This window comes from Plectropomus leopardus, chromosome 10 (assembly GCF_026936395.1).
Source record: "Plectropomus leopardus strain MGB_pleo_1.0 chromosome 10, ASM2693639v1, whole genome shotgun sequence".
Taxonomy (NCBI): Eukaryota; Metazoa; Chordata; class Actinopteri; order Perciformes; family Serranidae; genus Plectropomus; species Plectropomus leopardus.
The window spans coordinates 13,449,631-13,468,152 of NC_142185.1; the positions used below are offsets into that span (position 1 = coordinate 13,449,631).

General features: G+C 39.6%; 2 protein-coding genes across 2 annotated transcripts in view; one reads left to right on the forward strand and one right to left on the reverse strand.

The window, feature by feature from the left end:
• Window positions 1-18,522, forward strand: part of LOC121949101 (general transcription factor IIF subunit 2-like) — a 63,611-nt gene that overhangs the window by 28,436 nt on the left and 16,653 nt on the right. The gene's annotated exons all lie outside the window — the stretch shown is intronic.
• Window positions 1,457-3,411, reverse strand: kctd4 (potassium channel tetramerization domain containing 4). Its single transcript, XM_042494699.2, has one exon. The coding sequence runs from the start codon at window positions 3,154-3,156 to the stop codon at window positions 2,380-2,382; it is 777 nt and encodes a 258-aa protein (XP_042350633.1). The 5' UTR covers window positions 3,157-3,411; the 3' UTR covers window positions 1,457-2,379.

Genomic DNA, 18,522 nt, shown 5'->3' on the forward strand with positions numbered 1-18,522 from the left:
TGTATAAAAGTCACCATCACATATCACCCACACAATTTCTAAGGGACACCAAATATAATCTGTTGTCAAATGTTAATCATGATGTAAAAATGCTGAAGTTGTTAACAGATCACTGGTCCCTAACCTTTTTCCTTAAAGGAGCCCTTTTCTATCACTGATTAAACCAACGACCCTTGACTAAGATAAATATTTTATGGATATTTTACATTTTATTCAATGCATAAAAATTACAGTACAGAACAGCTGATAAACTGTACAAGTGACTTAAAAAATGATTGTGAACACTGCACAAAGTTCGTATAAAAGCAGCAAATTGGATGAATTCTGAGCATTTTTCTCTGTGAATATTGCATCAGAGATAAGTTGTCCTGATATTTCAGGAATGTTTTATACAAATCTCTGTCCGTAAAATGCATTTGATGTTTTTTGAATAATCATACATACTTAATAGGCTATTCTGCTTGACGCTGTTCTAATAGATTTGTTTTTTTTCTTAATCTTTGTATATTTCTAATAGAGGACAAGGCTGTTAAGCATAGAATGAAGGCTTTGTGAATACAGCTTGTGTCCAGGTATTCACTGTGCACTTATCCTTCAGATATAAGTTTTTAAAGTTTATATCTTGAATAATAATCTATACTTAAAAAAACAATTTCACTCAGTTCTTCATAAAATAAATGAAATAAGAAGAGGCGTATTGCAAAAAAACAAAAAGGATTTTTTACACCCCTTAAAATAAAAAATGCCTCCTGACCCTCAATAATCTATACCTATGGGAAGCCATGCTATAAAATTATTACACTAAAGGCTTGTCAATGGCTGTAGGTTTCTGTATTTGAAACTCTTCCAGTCATTAATCTTTTTAAGCCACTGTCCGACTGCACAACATCACATTACATCCTCCACTGTTCTGAAAACTTATAGGTGAAATGACAAAGAATATGCTGTACATAGTGTTATTTTTATCCTTGTGATCCTTGAATTTTTTTGCGCACCTTTTAAATTGTTCCCGACATGAAAAGCAGTGTTTAACACATGCAGAGAAGTGTAAAAGGAGTAACTGTGTGCACGAAATTGTTGTTTTGCTAAAGCTGAAAGTGTGAGCCAGTACACTTTGTCTCTCCAACTTTTTTCTTTTTTCTCAAGATTCTGGAAACTTTACACAAACAATGCTGTGGCCTACCCTGGATGTGAACAGTTACACTGTGTACAGACTTGAAGTTCATGCAGGTCAGCATTTAAGAATCATCAGTATACCTTTTATGCTATGGATGCAAGCAAAATAGTAATTATCCTCATACACACACTGGCTACTTGTTATGTAATAATGCAAAGTAACTTTTCAACATTTCAGCATTATTCATAACAGCATTTGGCAGGCTTACTACACTAAGCAATGACTCAGTCATTTAACCGTACCGTAACGTTTGCAGATATACCTCAAAACACTTACCAGTAGTTTCAGTCACTTTTATTTGTAAAATATTCACAATGAAAAGTAATAGGCATTGTTGTGGCACCGAATTCACAGAGGCTCACAGCACTAACAAACACACAGTTTATTTAGTGCACATGCATCATGCTAGATTCAAAGCCCTTACAATAATCACGTTTCTTTGCACTTAAACTCATATTGTCCACAGAGAAAATGGTTTGTGTTGCTTCAGTCTGATTTTGGATGTGAAGTTTGTTCATCAATCCAAACACAACCTCAGTGTGCGGCAGTATTGCCTCCAGGTTCCGGAGAGGTTAATAAACTAAACACAAGCTATTAAACCAACTACACACAGCACACACAGTGTATAGCAACACACATACACACAGGCACAGACTGTAGTCGAAGCTGAATGGCACAACAGTGCACATCACGGCTGGTTTTAAAGGCTTTTGCAGCTGTTGACAAAGCAGCAGAAGCAGTTCTTGTGCAGAGACACATCCACTGATAAAGCTGTCAATGTTCATACTCTCTGTTTGATCCATTCGTCCTCTCCATGGAAAGATTCACTGTTGTAGAGTTGAACTTTTTGCGTGATGTCCAATCAAATGCAGTTCAGATATGATAAAGGCCAAGTTAAACTGGATCATTCTGAATGCTTTTTATACTAGCTTAGGTTGATGAATTACCAGTGTTATCCCCAATGTATCAAGTTTCGTGTTTGTAAGCCAGCAATGTGCAGTTAAGATATAAACACCGTCATCTGAGACGATCCAACCCACCTGTTATTCTTCTACCACCCAATGACACATTACAGCTCACCACATGTTACAAGATCTTCAAGCCAAAACCTTACATTAGCGGGGTGGATATGGGATCAGGCGCTACTCTTTTTCCTCTCTGCCTCCCCCTCTCCTCCTCTCTTCCCTCTGTTTCCCCTCATTCTATTTGACAAAGTGAAGGGCTTCAGCCGCCACCACGGAGCCTTTGCTGCTGTCGAGGCTGGTGACCAGCTTGAAGCCTGATCTCAGCGCTAGCATCACTGTCTCTAGTTTCAGACAGTCAAGTGTGCACAAGAATGTGCTGTCCTCCTTCAGTACGAGCCGCGAGCCTGGCTCCGACTTGATGAAGTGCCGGAACTGGATCACATTGGACGACACCACAAATTCTTCCGGAAAGCCATCCAGGCGGCTCTTGGAGATCTGCACCAGCCGCGCTTTGACCTTGTCGATGAAGGTGGAGTCACTGCAGTACACCTTGAGGCCCTGCGACCTCTCGTGACTATCCGTCATCTCCAAAAAAGCGGCCTCCCGCTGGGCCGCCCTCTGACTTTCCCACTCAACAACGTTTTCCACCAGTTCACTCAGACGGTAAAAATCTGCCTCCCGCCGCAGGAGCCCTGCCTCCCGGAAGTCATCGGGCAGCTGGAGCTCTCCAGTTCGGAGGTAGTTGAGCACATGGCGAAAAACTGGGCCGTCTCTATCGATGAAGGGGTTGCCCATGGAATCAGTGTGCTGAACCGGCTTCTTACCGTTGGCCAGCTCTTCCAGAAAGGAACCCTGGTGTTTGGCAAGGGTAGTTCGATGGGCGGTGTAGAGGAACCCTCCTACGTTGATGGTGATAGTGCCTGAAGAGGGCTTCTTGAAGCTCTTGCTGGGCTGCAGCAGGTCCGGGTTGATGTGCCTCAGTTCACTTTCCATCCTTCTGAGGTTCCATTCCATTCTCCAGTCACCCTCTCCAGCCTCGACCCAGACTCCTCAGAGCTGGTGTGTCTGCAGCACAGATCGACTCTTTTTTTTTTTCGTCCCTTTTGGATCTGGCTGTGGGAATCTGTACTGCTGCAGAGAAAATGAAAAGGTGTTGTCAGCTGTTGTATAGTGAGAGTGAATGTGTCTGAGAGTGTGTGATGGTGGATGGGTGAGTGCTGTCTGGCAGGAGCTACAGTGAACTGGGAGCTGAAAACAGACTGGCTCTCTCTGCTGCTTGGTGTCCCTCCTCTCTCTCTCTCTCTCTCTCTCTCTCTCTCTCTCTCTCTCTCTCTCTCTCTGTAGGAGTGGGTGGGCAGACAGCGTCACACTCAGGGAGGAGATAGAGGGAATATGAGAGCAAACAACAGCAGAGTACGGACTCCAGCTCTTTCTTTCTTGCTTGCTCTCTTTCCGTAATTATCTTAGCTAGAGGAGCAGAGCTGAGCTCTCTCTCTCACTCACACACACACACACACCCTTCACCAGATGGAGGGGGGGGGGGGGCTGCTTCCATAATTTTTGTGGTGTGAAACAGTCTCAGCTCGTGTGAGTCTGAGTACGAAACTCCTTTTTCAGCCACGTCCATCTGTTTACCACACAGTGCTACATGTGAACTGGAATCTGTCTGAAAAGCAATCCAGTTTAATTTGGGGCTTGACTGCCATGCTTTTTCTGTGTGATCTCCGGTTATGACAGGGAGAAGTAGGCTGCTAGCCTTACTTATGTAAATGAAAACAACAGGAAATGCATTTATGTAAACAGTGCTTATCCTGTTTTCTTTCTTTCAGGGTAATAAGGAGTCCTTTGTCAAGTCACGCAAATCAAATGTTACTTATGGATTGATTTTGTGTGTGTCTGTGTGCTGGCTTTGGGATCCTGTGTTGGAAAATTACCAGTTATAGTTGATGGTGATCTGATTATGAAGGACAGATTTTGAATTTGCTAATGGTTTGGCCTGTAGCACATCTCATACCATGAGAGAGAGAGAGAGAGAGAGAGAGAGAGAGAGAGAGAGAGAGAGTTTGACATAGCAGTGTCTTACTCAGTGCAAATGCAGATGTGTAAAAGGTAGGGCTGCATATGACTCAGAATTATGTCAGATGAATCAGATTAGACAATTAAAAACCAATATTTGACTTTTTTTTCAGTTTGAATGGGCTCAGTGTGACAGTGGCATCAGGGGAATATAGTAAGCAAGCTAACTGATCTAACAACGGCTCTACAGTGTGCAACATTTTTTGCAGACATTAGATATAAAACAAAAGCCATAGACTGTATTGTACGAAGTTTTTGTGAGCTGTAAATTCACCACTTCTAAGCAGGAGAGAGAAGATAATTTTATCTCAGAGCCTTAGGGCTCTCTGACCAAAGAGCAGCATGAAAGTAAAGACCACTCACATCTGCACAGCACACTCACAAGCCTGAAAAAAATAAAAATAAAAAAGACTGCTCAACTTGAAGCAATCTAAGTCTGCTGAAGGTCTCTTACTGATGATTGAAATCACATGCCTTCAAGGGGTATCCCTAGTAAAAATCACACTGTATATCGAACTTACAGAAATACACAGAGAGCCCGAAAAAGTAAAGCATGGCACCATATCGTTTTGGACTGGTAACAATGTGTGAGTAATGATGTGTAAGGATGTGTTTTGTATAGACATAAACTTCAACACTTGCGTATACTGGCCACTCTTGCAGATTGTAAATGATCGTTCTGGGGCAGCAGTCTTGACCCACTGTTTTAAATTAACTGTGACATAGTCGGATTTGTGTTAGAGGTGTGTATCCAGGGGATGCTGGAAGTTTGCATGTTTGGTCAGAGACTGCAAAGCTAAAAAATCAGTGTGTAGTGGATATATGGTCTAGCTACTTGAGCTACCCCGTGGTGAGTTAATGGTTAAAAGAAAAAAAAACATTATCCTTTTTTTTGTTTTTTTTTTTTATCAAGACCCCTGTCTTTCTATCAATGTCTTCCTACCTCAGATCATGTGAGTCACCTATTAAGAAGAGAAACAGAAAACAGCATGAAGCAGATGCTCATGCGTTGTTATTAATCCACAAACAGTCGGGCAGACACCCTGCACTCTAACATTATGTTTGTACTGGATTCTGTCCCCAGCAACAATTCTGTTGTAGAAATATTTCAGTCCAGATGGTTTGTAACCTACTTCAGATGTTTTTTTTACACCAGGGAGGCAATGCCAGGACATTTACATAATTTATCAGCACTTGCACAAGAGTCTGGCAATGACAAAATACCTGGATTGTGGCATGTTTGTCCCTGCAGGGCAGGAGAGACATTGGGCTTGCTTTGCAGGGATACTCATATCTTGGACCCGCTCGGTGGCAAATTATAGTTAGAAGTATTTACCGATAATGACTTGGATTTCCACTGTCTAAGTTAGTGTCTTCAAATGTCTTGTTCTGTCGGAATATAAGACCAGACCCCAAAAGATATTATGTTTATTATCCTAAAAGACAAATTAACCAGCAAATATTCAGTGAACTTTTGGGGGGCATTTTTACTTATAAAATTAGTTAAATGATTAATGGATTCTCTAAATGGTTGCTAATTTTTTTCAGTCGATTAATCGACTAATTGTTTCAACTCTAATTAGATCAGATTGGATAAAAATGTAATTATGCCAGAGAGGAAATTGGGCTGTCAGACATTTTTTAAGCAGCAATGACAGATAATAAAAAGATTATAAGTAAGTAGAGAACAGAAAGAGGTTGCATATACATACCCAGAATTCTAACTCTGTGAATTTTATGTAAAACTATGCGTCCAAATGAAAAGTTTCTTCAGTACCTCAGAGGACTGCTGAAGATAGTTTCTAGACATTGGGAGACTGACTTTGCAAAAGAGCTGCATGGCCATACAAAAAAAAGAACTTTGTGCATCAGTGGGCGTATGCTACATAATTACTACTTGCTCTTACCAGTGTTGCATGCAGGTTCACTTATAGTTAGGTAACTGTTTGATTTCTAGCTCTCACTTGGACCACGGTTGGATGGGGTGCATTATGTTCTGGTCCACATCACTGAGAAAAGCTTAGCAATTTTATGGTTTTGATGATGCTCAGTTTCACCCTCTTGGCGCCCACGATCCTGCCCTTTTCAAAGTCAGTGGGATCACACTTCAGGCTTCTTATCAACAGTCTGTTCATATGCAAAGTAGATGCAGGACTTAAGTTGCTGCTCCATGCACCTGTTTATACAGCAACACAAATGAAAAAGAAGAGACGATATATATTGTTCTGGATCCATATTAATAAATATTAAATACACTTCAGAATATACAAAGATAATTTGAAGTAAAAAATAATATTAAAAAAACTATTATATAAAAATAAAAAAATATTATTGGCTAAAATGACCCTTTTGTGAGTGATATATTGCTTTTTATAATGTTTCATTTATCATGACCATTGAGATATTGATCAGTCATCCTAAACATGTCTCTCAAGATGCTCAGTCTCTGTAATGCAGGATCAAAACACTGTGATTTCTCAAGAGGCCTCTTAATTCTCATAATTTCATTTCTAAGAAATTTCATATTTTATTCTTAAAGGGCAAGTTTACTCTGAAATCTTATGTACATATTTTCCCTCTGACTTATTTGCTGTAAATCAATCTAGATTGTTCTGGTGTGAGTTGCTGAGTGTCTGAGATATCAGCCATAGCGATGTCTCACTTCTCCTGAATATAATAGAAGTAGATGGCAATCGGCTTGTGGTGCTCAAAACACATTTGCTCAAGATAATCCACAGACCTTGTTGTGGGCAGGTGTAGTTTAGCAGAAAATAGTTCCCACATGAAACTGCTCACAACAAAGTCTGTTGATTATAGACCATGATTTACCAACTGATTGTTTGCAGTTTATTGTGCTGTCTTCTGTGTTTGGTAGGCCAAAGACAAATTTCCACCCTGGTGGACAATAAAGATCAGTTCTGTTCTGTTCTGTTCTGTTCTGTTCTATTCTGTTCTATTCCATTCTATTCTATTCTGTTCTGTTCTGTTCTATGCTGTTCTGTTCTGTTCTGTTCTGTTCTATGCTGTTCTGTTCTGTTCTGTTCTCTTCTGTTCTCTTCTGTTCTGTTCTATTCTATTCTGTTCTGTTCTGTTCTGTTCTGTTCTGTTCTGTTCTGTTCTGTTCTATGCTGTTCTGTTCTGTTCTGTTCTGTTCTGTTCTGTTCTGTTCTGTTCTGTTCTGTTCTGTTCTGTTCTGTTCTGTTCTGTTCTATGCTGTTCTGTTCTGTTCTGTTCTATGCTGTTCTGTTCTGTTCTGTTCTGTTCTGTGCTGTTCTGTTCTGTTCTGTTCTGTTCTGTTCTGTTCTATGCTGTTCTGTTCTGTTCTGTTCTGTTCTGTTCTGTTCTGTTCTGTTCTGTTCTGTTCTGTTCTGTTCTGTTCTGTTCTGTTCTGTTCTGTTCTGTTCTGTTCTGTTCTGTTCTATGCTGTTCTGTTCTGTTCTGTTCTATGCTGTTCTGTTCTGTTCTGTTCTGTTCTGTTCTATGCTGTTCTGTTCTGTTCTGTTCTCTTCTGTTCTCTTCTGTTCTCTTCCGTTCTCTTCTCTTCTCTTCTGTTCTCTTCTGTTTTCTGTTCTATGGTTTCTGGCAAGAGTCATTGATGTTGAGTTTTTCAAATGTTTTTTTGGCGAGCTATCTTAAACACTCAGAAACTCACACCAAATGCTGCACGAGTTGCTAACATGATTTTCTCCTTGGCTGACCTGTAAGCCAGCTCAGTGATGCTCAGTGAGTTAGCATTAGATGCTGGAAACAAATTCTAAATTTATTTGAGAAATAACGCAATGATGGAAATAATCCTTGTTCATTCCCCCAGCAAACTAAATAAAAATAAAGCAATTAAACTCAGTAGGAAAGATGGGAGTAAGTCACAAGCAAGTCTCAAGTCTTAAACTTGAAGGCTTAAGCTTGTCCTAAGTTACTGTGGTGAGAATCAAGCAAGACACAAGCCAAGTTCTAAGAAATTCTGATGTGTCTGCTTTGTAGACCACTCTTTCTTCCTTTAAAGAAAACAGCGAGCAACAGGTATGGCACATTTGTGCAGCAGCTTATTAACTAGTTACCCTTAAGAGCTTGAGTTGTAAGTGGAAGTTTATTGCAGAACAATTTACTGAAGATTCACTAAAACTAAAACATTCAATTCAAACCCAGCGGGAGACTGCAATACTGCTTTCTGTGTGACTGTTTATCTGGGAAAAAATCCCAGAGTGACAGCTCTCTCTCTGTCTCCACTGCGATTTTCTAATCATAAATGATTAGTGGTATCATCATCAACACTCAATTGGAATTGCAAACGAGGCCAAGATGCAGCAGAGAGGATTGTGGGAGGTTTGACCTGCTTTCTGCCTCCTGTTCATTAAAACTGGCTCATCGAGGACGATCGCTATCTTCAAAGTCAGTGAGAATCTGTTTGTCACAGCTGTTGTGTCTCTTTATCGCACTGACATCTTAGGACGTTTGAATTAAATTTTCCAAAATGCTGCTAGCAAGGACTCTCCTTCCTTCTAAAAGGTGGTGAATTATTCATGGTGTAACATGGAGTCACTGACTGCTGTGAAGCCGGCATGGCAACCACTTAAAATAGGGTCTCGTATGAGCTCAGAGCTGTCAATCTCTGCTTTGTTCATTATGGAAGTCTATCTGTCTGTATGTGTGTCAGCAGTAAACTTTATCTGATCGATGAAAGTGTTCAGATATCATTTTATTTTCAAAGAATACATATCGCCCTAGGTTTGTGTGGAGTGTTATTGTCATGTCTTCTTCATAATATGTATGGAATTTTTAAAATGTTAAAAAAAAATATATATATCTTAACCTTAAATGTTGGCGTGGCGCCCAGTAGTTCACCTGGTAGAGCAGGTGTACCAAGTACAAAGGCTTAATCCTTGCCGCAGCTGCTGTGTGTTCAATTCCAACTCCCAGCCCTTTACTGCACCCCCCCATGTCTGTATAAAGACAAAAAGCCCTAAAAAAAATCTTGAATGTTTTCACAAAATATCATAAGTCAAGCCTCCAAAAATTCTGTGTACTATATATGTATATGACTTGGACAGTAAAATTTTACTTTAAAGGTACAAAGGTTTTTTTTAAAGATACTATTATGTAACACAGTGAGTTGTAGTTCAGCCACATCAGAAATGAAACCATGTTTAAAAGTTTCTTTGTATTTGTAAAATATTTTCTTGGTTACCTTATTAAATCCCATGATGCAGCATTTTTAAAAGTAAGAAATAGACTTAACGCTGATGCATTTACAAAACAAAGTGTATCATGATCAGTGGTGGAAAGGTACACAACACCAACAAATTCTGAGAATGACAGCAAAATTAAATTAATAACAGTAATCCACCTGACAATAAAGCCATTATAAAATTGGTCAGTCATCCTTTCAAGCTAAACTTACATTTAGTCAGCTGGAGGGAGAACATGGTGTCACTGAGCCACATAGTGTTGAGGCGGAGTGGGAGATTTTCAGGATAAAAGGAGAGAAATAGACTTTTAGCAGTCTAATCTTCCTGTAATTAAATTGCCCACCAGCTTTCTCTGTGTTAGGAGCACTTTGAAGCCTATTTTTTGCATATGGCTGCTGCTAGTCCATGTTAAAATCAAAATGAGTGGGCTGAATACAGTTACAGACAGCGGAAAATCGCTTCAAAGTTAATGAATGGAATCATTAAATTTCCTTAATGAAGCAGCCTCTGGGCTTGGTAGTGATGAGCTCTAATGGAAAATTATATTTGGAGATCCAATCAGTGACTTCACCCCTCCTCACTTATTGCTTCCTTGTTGTCATGTGTAGACCAGGCTACTCTGTCTGTGTGTGTGTGTGTGTGTGTGTGTGTGTGTGTGTGTGTGGGTGTGTGTGTGTGTGTACGTACGTGTGTGAGTGTACGTGTGTGTGAGTGTGTAAAGAGTCTACTCGACCCTTTGTGTTGCATTTTATACCTCAGAGTATTTTGCAGTCACAAGCATGCAGTCTGATTGCTAGATCTCACATTTGTGGGGCGACTTACATCTAAGATGAAGATGTAAGACCAAGTTATGCTAAGGTCCATTTACCAGATGCTTAAACTTAGAAAAATGACTGTCTTTTAATCAGAGTTCTAATGCCATGACTACAAGCATGCAAATAAACATGCACAAGCCTGATTTCCACTCTTATAGTTAACCACAGATATCGGCAGTAAAAGGAATGGCAAACAATTAGCGCCTTTACCAGTTGCATTGCCTTGGCGATGTTGGCCAGAGCAGCTGTCATTATGCACAACCATTATGCTTTTTATAACAGCTTTGTCATTAACTCATCACATGAACCTGTAAATCATCATGAGCAATGATATGAGAAAGGTAACGATGTAGCTTATACACGTTTCATATTGAAATAGACTTTAGGAAGGGCTTTTTATTAAAGGGTAATATGACAAGATCATAAACAGGGAAATAAATGAATGCCTCTAGTGTAAAAACAATAAAATGATGAAATCTGTCAGACCCAATCATGTCTGACCTGCGTCTTTGCAAATATATCTCTTGTTAATATTTTTATGTTAAATGAGTGTGGGCTGACACAGACATCACAGTACTTCTACAAAAGCAGGGCATTTCAGTAACATACGCAATGGGTTGCATTTTCTAGGCACATATTTGTAGTCTATTTTGCCAGTATTTTACATATTTTTCATATAGTAGTGTTAAGATGAATGTCAAGTTCTCCATACAGTTTATTTCTTTGAGACGGTCAGTCCAGTCATCCTTGGTTGGAGGGTTTGCCTGCAGTCATTTATGTCTAATGGCTTCCTTGCAAATGGCTAAAAACATGTTTTAAGCTGAGATTCATTAATTCAACAGTGTTTGTCTGCGATTCTCCGCTGCTATAATTTAAAAACAAACAAACAAACAAGCAACATGTTTTGAGCCAGAGCAGTGGTGGTTCTAGAACATTTGGTATCCTGGAGGCTGTAAACATCCTTTCATTTTGTAGTTATAGTTTACTAATGTATATAATGCTTGTCATGGTATGAACAGTGGTTAAACCAGCCCCAGCTCAGCTCTGAGCACAGAGTGTTCGCTGTCAACTGGCCAATGAACAGACTGCAGAGCTTCAAGCTCAACGTTTTCAGTGTGCCAGCAGATCCCAACAGAGGGGTGACCAAAAATGGGGTCAGTTCTAAAGGTACTAAAGGTACCATCCACAGTTTTTCGCAATTGAAACAAAGAAATGCATACTGAACTGAACCAAACCAACCTGCTGGTGGAAATCACACCATGGAGAGCGGCAGTCTTTGTTTCCGATACTGCAGCCAGCCACCATGGGACAATGGAGATATTCTGGCTTCACTTGTAATGGTCTACTGTCCATCTTCACAGCCTACAGTCACTGCTAGTCAAACACACAGAGCTAGTCTTCAAACTACTGTAGTAGATACCTCATGAGCAAAGTCATTAGCGGGCTAAGCTAGCACCAGTGAGTCACAATAGCTTATGGAGATTTTCACTCTGTTGGTCTGTTGACCCCATCTGGCATTTGTTTGCCATTGTGCATCATTCAGCTCAATAAAGTTATTTGAGGATGAAAATGGAGCTCTCCAAACTAACAAGTTCAAAACTGACCATTAGCAGGCTCATTCATTGCTTGGTCACTTATGTAACCAACTGTTTTGACAGTTTATTCAAAAAAAATTATTCTTCGCCTCCTGGCTCATAACTGTCTGTAAACCTGCTTTTTGTGCATATGCATCATTTATTCACTTGGCCTCATGTGTTTCTAAAGTATTTATACAGTCTTCCTGAAAGCTAAATCCACCTCAAAGATAGAGAATGACATTGGCAGTATAACGAGGAGGTCTCTGGGCTTCTTTCAAGTCTATGTCAAGATCAGAGGCAAGAGATTGTTGTTCAAAGGAAACAATGAAATCATCCAGAAAGTGATATTGGGGAGTGATATCAGAGCAGAGTGAGCCGGGGTCACACACAGCCTGAGGCACTGTAACAGAAGCAGCTTATGCAATGCATCATATCCTGTGTTTGTGAGAGTGAAATTCTTTCTCTAGACACTGAATGGAGCTTAAGGTTCGTAAACCTTGAAAATGAAAAAAGAAAGAACTGTGAGACTGCAACAGTTTTACAACACTGAAGAGCAGCATCCATGTTGCATGCTGATAAAGGTCTTTGACCGATATCTTTTCATCCATTTCTCTAGCTCCAGTAATATATATCAACTCGGTGTGTTTGTGGATGATATATAGTGAAACGTGGATAGAGACGATTTATCCGAAGGGGTGACGGTGGATGGAGGCCTGGTGGGCGGTGAGCTGTTTGTTGTGTTTAACATTAGGGAGGTCATAGCTTTGAGGAAAGGGCCTTAGAGCAGATGGACGTAAGAGATGAGCGTGAGGGGGTGGATGAGTGACCTCCTCACCTTCGTATCTGTCCCTCTCCTCCTCCTACTGTCTTCACTCGATCATTTTTCACCGCTCTTCTCTTTAAGCATTAGCTAAATGCAATGCCTGTAAATATATTTATATGTCTTAAATACAGTTAATGACAGACTTGCCTTTTCAAGCTACCTGCTAAGTTATGTTTTCCCTTTTTTTAAGCTGTCTATTAATCTTTTTTTTAAATACAGGATTAAAATGGCAAAAGGATTTTTGGATTCAGTCCTGCTGTCTTATCCTGATCTCTCTGTATTGAGATGGCACACTTTAATTAGCTCTCTTACTTACTCTGCTGGTTTGTTTTTGGTATTAACATTGGATAGTGACTGACGTGCACTGCAGTAAATGCTGCTGTTTTACAAAGAAAAATGTCAGCATTACCATGAAATCACTGTGGGTGAACTAGGAGACAGACTGTGCATTTCTTTTGGAGATAGAAGTCTAAGTAATGACTCAACATCCTATTAAAGTAACTCCTAATGTCCACTGGATGCAAAGTGGTCATGTTTTGGCTCTGTCGTGGATGCAAGAAGTTTCTGCAGCAATTCCAGCAAATGTGCCAACACCCACTGAATGTTCAAGGGTCTTTTTGCACCGCTGTCTGTATGCGTCTGTTTTTGCATTAAATTCACTTCTGAATGTATTTGAAGATTTATCTGTATTTAAAAAATGACATAGAATCCAAGCTAATTTGTTACTGACTTTGACTAGTGTTCATAAATCATTTCACAAAGGTGTGCTAAATAGAACTGACATATATGACACAAAAGCATAATGTCTGCTGTCACTTTTATCCAAAGAAAACAAATAGAGTTAGAGTAGGGGTCGTTGGAGGAGTGATATAGTATTAAATGTACATTTATTCTATTCTGTATGTTTATTATGCTGCTGGTTACTTAAATTTCCCTCGGGATCAATAAAGAACCTATCTATCTATCTATCTATCTATCTGTCTATCTATCTATCTATCTATTTGCAGTTAAAGCATGAAAGAGAGAGACAAAATAACTCCATAATTCTAAACAACACTGAAAACAAAGCTGAAAGCCAAAAAAATACATTTAACTAAAATGTGGCTGTTAAAAATCAGACTACACAAAGTCACTCAGCTTCTTAAATGCTTACATCTAAATCACAACAGAGGTGTTACATAAACTCTCAAGTCTGATTGGCTGATTGATTTATTTGCAACTCATAGCATATTTGCCCTCTCAACTGCACGGCCTGATCTTGGTAATATCACTTGATAAATATGATACTACTAACACCTAAAATCTGGTAGTGCTTTGTATCCAAGACCTGCTAGAGGAGAGGTCTGGCCAATTCAATGATAATCCGCGCAACTGATTCAAATTTTACTGTGTGATTCTGTCTGTGGTTTCCCTGTTGTGGAAATCATAGGGCCCTATTGAGTTAGTGGCAAAAACAGGCACTTTAATTGGATGTAAATTCATTGAGTGTACCTGCCCTGAGTGGTCACATTGTAGCCTGTCACACTGTAAATTGTTGTCACAAAAACATAGGAAAATAGGGTCCAGGTTGCAACACACCAGAGTCCCCTTAAAGGCTCAGTGTCGTCTAGATTCGGTAGATAGTAATGAATGTGTGTCTGCACTTGCTGTTATTTTGACATTATTTGTATGACATGCAGACCTCTGTAATTTATTATGTGACATGATTGGCAGAGCGTGCATGCATGTGTGCGTGTGTGTGTGTGTGTTACATAGCAAAGAATGATTACAACTAAAATTCAGAGTAAAGTGTATAAAAACTGCAATCTCAAACTTTTCCACTTTATTATTTGCATGTAAATTACATAATTTAGTGGGGAACATCGTAACTAGTAGCTGCAGCTCAGCACCATCAGGTCAAACGTTCCATTTTTACATAAAGAATTTCAGCTGGGACCTGAAACAAGCTTACTGAATTCTAGCTGAAGCTTCATACTTAAAGGGCAGATATAAGAGAGGTTTCATTTATCTCAGCAAGGAAATAGAGGTCTTTATACCCAAAATGTCACAATTATTCTTTTAAGTTAATAAGTTGTAAGTCTATGGCTACGTTCAGACTGCAGGCAAATCTGATTTGTTTCTCAAATAGGATTCTGAAGACAGACTGTCCACACTGTCACTTGTAAGAGATCAGATCGGATTTGTTGCGTCCACACATGTACTGTACTGACCAATCTGCATGGGTTGCTGTGGTGACGACGTAGGTGTCAGTACGTGTGCTGGTGACACGGATTACCAACACGGTAGTATGAGCATTTGAAAAATGGAGAAACAATATCTTGCCATCTAATACATGCATTGTCAAGTCACGGTGCTGAACTCCTCTGTCACACCAGACAGACACAGCGACGGAGGAGACTGTTGCAAATTGCATCTTTAGAGCTGCACCCATGGGGGGCTTCACCATGCAGCAAGAGGTTTGGCAACATCTGCAAAGCCTTGACTGGTGGGAGCATTTCGTCCTGGGCACATTTGATAATGACAGGTGGTTTGCTGATTTTTTTATATGCGTCGCAGGATGTTTGACAGGGTCTGTGACTGTCGATATTTGAATAATTAGAGCGTCCAGACTGAAGACATATCTGTAGAAATCCAATTTGAATCGCATTTTAAAACCACCTCCACATGTGGTTTGGATTGTATTTGCAAAAATCGGATTTCATGTGGTTATTTCAATCCGCATCAATCTGCATACAAAAATCGGATTTGGGCTGGCATCCTGACCAAAGCCTGTGTGACTTGTACAGAAAGTCTGTACCTCTGGTAAACTTGTTCGGACCCTAGAAAAATTAAGAGAAAATTGGTAAATGTGACAAATTCTCTTTTAAGTGCTGCTAAAGAACGAATGTGTTTTTCTGAGTACTTTTTATACAAGGTCCGTTATGTCTAAGGTGTGAGTAGTAGCAGTGGGGTCCAGCAGTAGCTGGCTGCCGTCTGACAGATTTAAAATCCAATGTGGCTGTATCAGAAATGTATTCACTTTTGTTATGGGATATCAAATTACAGTCTCTGCTTTTTTTTTTATCAGATAGAGAGTAATAAAATCTCACGCAGCTCTGAATGATGTGTGCGTAGGAGAATTAGGACACTGAATGTCTGCTGAAGGTGTGGACCAAAACATTGATCTAGCACTTAAGAATTTTATAGTGAAGCCAACAGGCAGAAGTCTACTGTTTATCTCAAGTTGTCCTCCCACTCATAGAAACCTTGAGCTACACATGCTGTGGTCAGTCCACATTAAATGTCGGTCCTCTCTCCTTCCATCTACAGTATGTGTGTTTTTCCATGTTTGAAAAGACATTTCTCTGTCCCTCTGGATTCTGGAAAAAAAATAAACAGGGAGAGTGGCGGGAGGGAAATGATCCTCATTTCTTTATGGCCTTTGATGAAATCAAACAGGGTTTTTGACCGTGACTACTGCACAGCAGGGAGGTTGGTGTTGGATGCTGGTGGTGTTGGTGTGCACACATGTTTCTTGTGTGTGGGTGTGTTTTTAGACATGTTGCTGGCAAGTGCTCTGGCACTCACCAGCCAATAATTGCACATAATTGCATCCATTTGTGGAAAAGGCAAAGATGAACATTAGTGAGATCTGTGACACGTACTGCAAAGCATTCGTCACCTCAAGATTAAAGACAGACTCTTGATGGAACGGTGCGTGACACGTGATGTCAGGTGGCATGTGATGGTTACTATGGTGACCGTGGCACCTGCATTGTTCAGGCCTGGTTAACACTGAATACATCAAAGCTTTTTTCATTAAAGATAAAGATAAAGACTGGCTCATATAATGGTTTATAGCAATCAATGTTTGCTTGGTAATTTTTGTGTCAATACATCATCCTGCTGTGCATAAAGTGCACCAAATGTGTATTAATCTGAAGTTATCAGTTATAGTCCCAGCCAGATGCACTTTTTACTTCTATTTGAGTTATGCTAGCTAAGAACTACATTGCCTGGCTGTTTTTTGTGATTTCTTTTGAAAGATTTAGGTCTCCAGAAGTACGTTTTCCAGTGAGAGTTAGGGAGTTGAAAGGTTTTGAGAGATGGACCAACACATTGTAGGTTTTGGTATTTTCATGGAATTTGTTGCCAATAAAAAAAAAAAAACAAAGAATAAGAGAGGCCTTAGGCTGAGTGTCCTTACAGCTTTTTTTTCTGAGCCAGCATCTTTTGTCAATTGTCCCCAATCAGAAATGAGCATAGAAAAAAGTTGTCAGTGGTAAGTATTGTGCTTTAATTACTGTATGTGCTGTTAGATACAGCAGCTAAAGTATCGATGGGCCATGCCGTCAAGATATTGTTGTCATGGTGCTGGGAGAAATTTTTTAAGGAGCAATGGGATGAAGAGCTTCCCAGCAACCTGCCAGCGATTTTCTCCCAGTGAAATATGCTATAGACTGAATTATTGTGACTTTGTGTAAATATCAATCACATTCCAGAAGACAACTGGCCATTGTTTTGATTGCCCAGATACATAAAACTGGGAAAACTAGTTTATTTCTGTTGTCTTTTTCAGCTGTAACTGTAACGTTTAAAGATATATAGGTAAACACAGAGGTCCGAGCTGACTGACGTTTCTGTTGTGCCTATTTTATGCACTATCTTGCTTTGGTGGTGTATATGATAAGCCAAATAGAAGCTAAGCAATGTACTGCTGTGGACAGGGTCGCAGCAAAATGTATTTTAGCCACCTAAAAACATCAGTATCTGCTAAGGTGGACACTGTTTGTACTTTTTCCCTTCTTTACTTTACACAATAACTGATCGAGGCAGCGTTAGACCTGCAACTCCTGTGTTCTGCTAAGTAAGCTTTGAGATAACGGCTCCAGCTCTCTGTCTAAAAGGGCTGTGTGACAGCAAGCAAAAGTGGTGACACTAATCTAAATATAGCCTACACTTAAACTGATGATATATTTTTTTAGATGTGGCTTCTTCTGGATGGCTAAAACTATATGTGTATATATATACATATATATATATATATATATATATATATGTATATATATATATATATATATATATATGTGTGTGTGTGTGTGTGTGTGTGTGTGTGTGTGTGTGTGTGTGTGTGTGTGTATAAACACTTATATTGGTATAGAGTCAAGTTGTGTTCCATAATATTGTTGTAACAAAAAGCCATGCCATTGTGCATCTCTCCTTTCTGACATCTCCGCACAGCTCCACCCCTTTCACTCATTCACTAGTTCTCAAACACTAGGAGAGACACAGCGCTGCTACTTTGTTTAATCTGTCTGTTTGTCTACAGTGTGACAATGGTTTATATATTGCGTGTGCTATGTTAAACCAGTCTATAGAGGAATAAAATTATGGCAATAGTGCAACACAGCTCTGGGCTGCATGTGTGGAAGACAGAGCTGCTTTATTGTGTTAAGTGAGCGTTTGTTTGTTTGCTAGTTTGTGAGGTGGATCATAGCCCCGTGCTGCTTCGTGGTCGTAGTCTATTGTGTGACATTGAGACAGCAGCAACACAGACATTCATATACAGGATTTACATAACAGGGACAAAGCGTCTCTCGCTCCTTCCGTCCCTCTGTCCCTCTGTTAATGCTATATGCTTAAATAAGATTAAAAGCCTAAATAAATAAATAAAAAATATTTGAATCATTTTCCAGTACTAGATTCATTTGAAATGCCATGGAAAACAACTTTATCAACTTTGATCACTTTTTCATAAAAGTGCTTTTGCCATCTTAAATGTGGCTTGAACTGTGAACTGAACATGTAGCCCATGTGGAACATGTAGAAAATACTGAGATCGTGTATCACCATTCAGCCTGAAAATACCAAGATATGAATTGTTTTCCATATTGCTCAGTCCTGTCATTAATAGCGTTATGCCA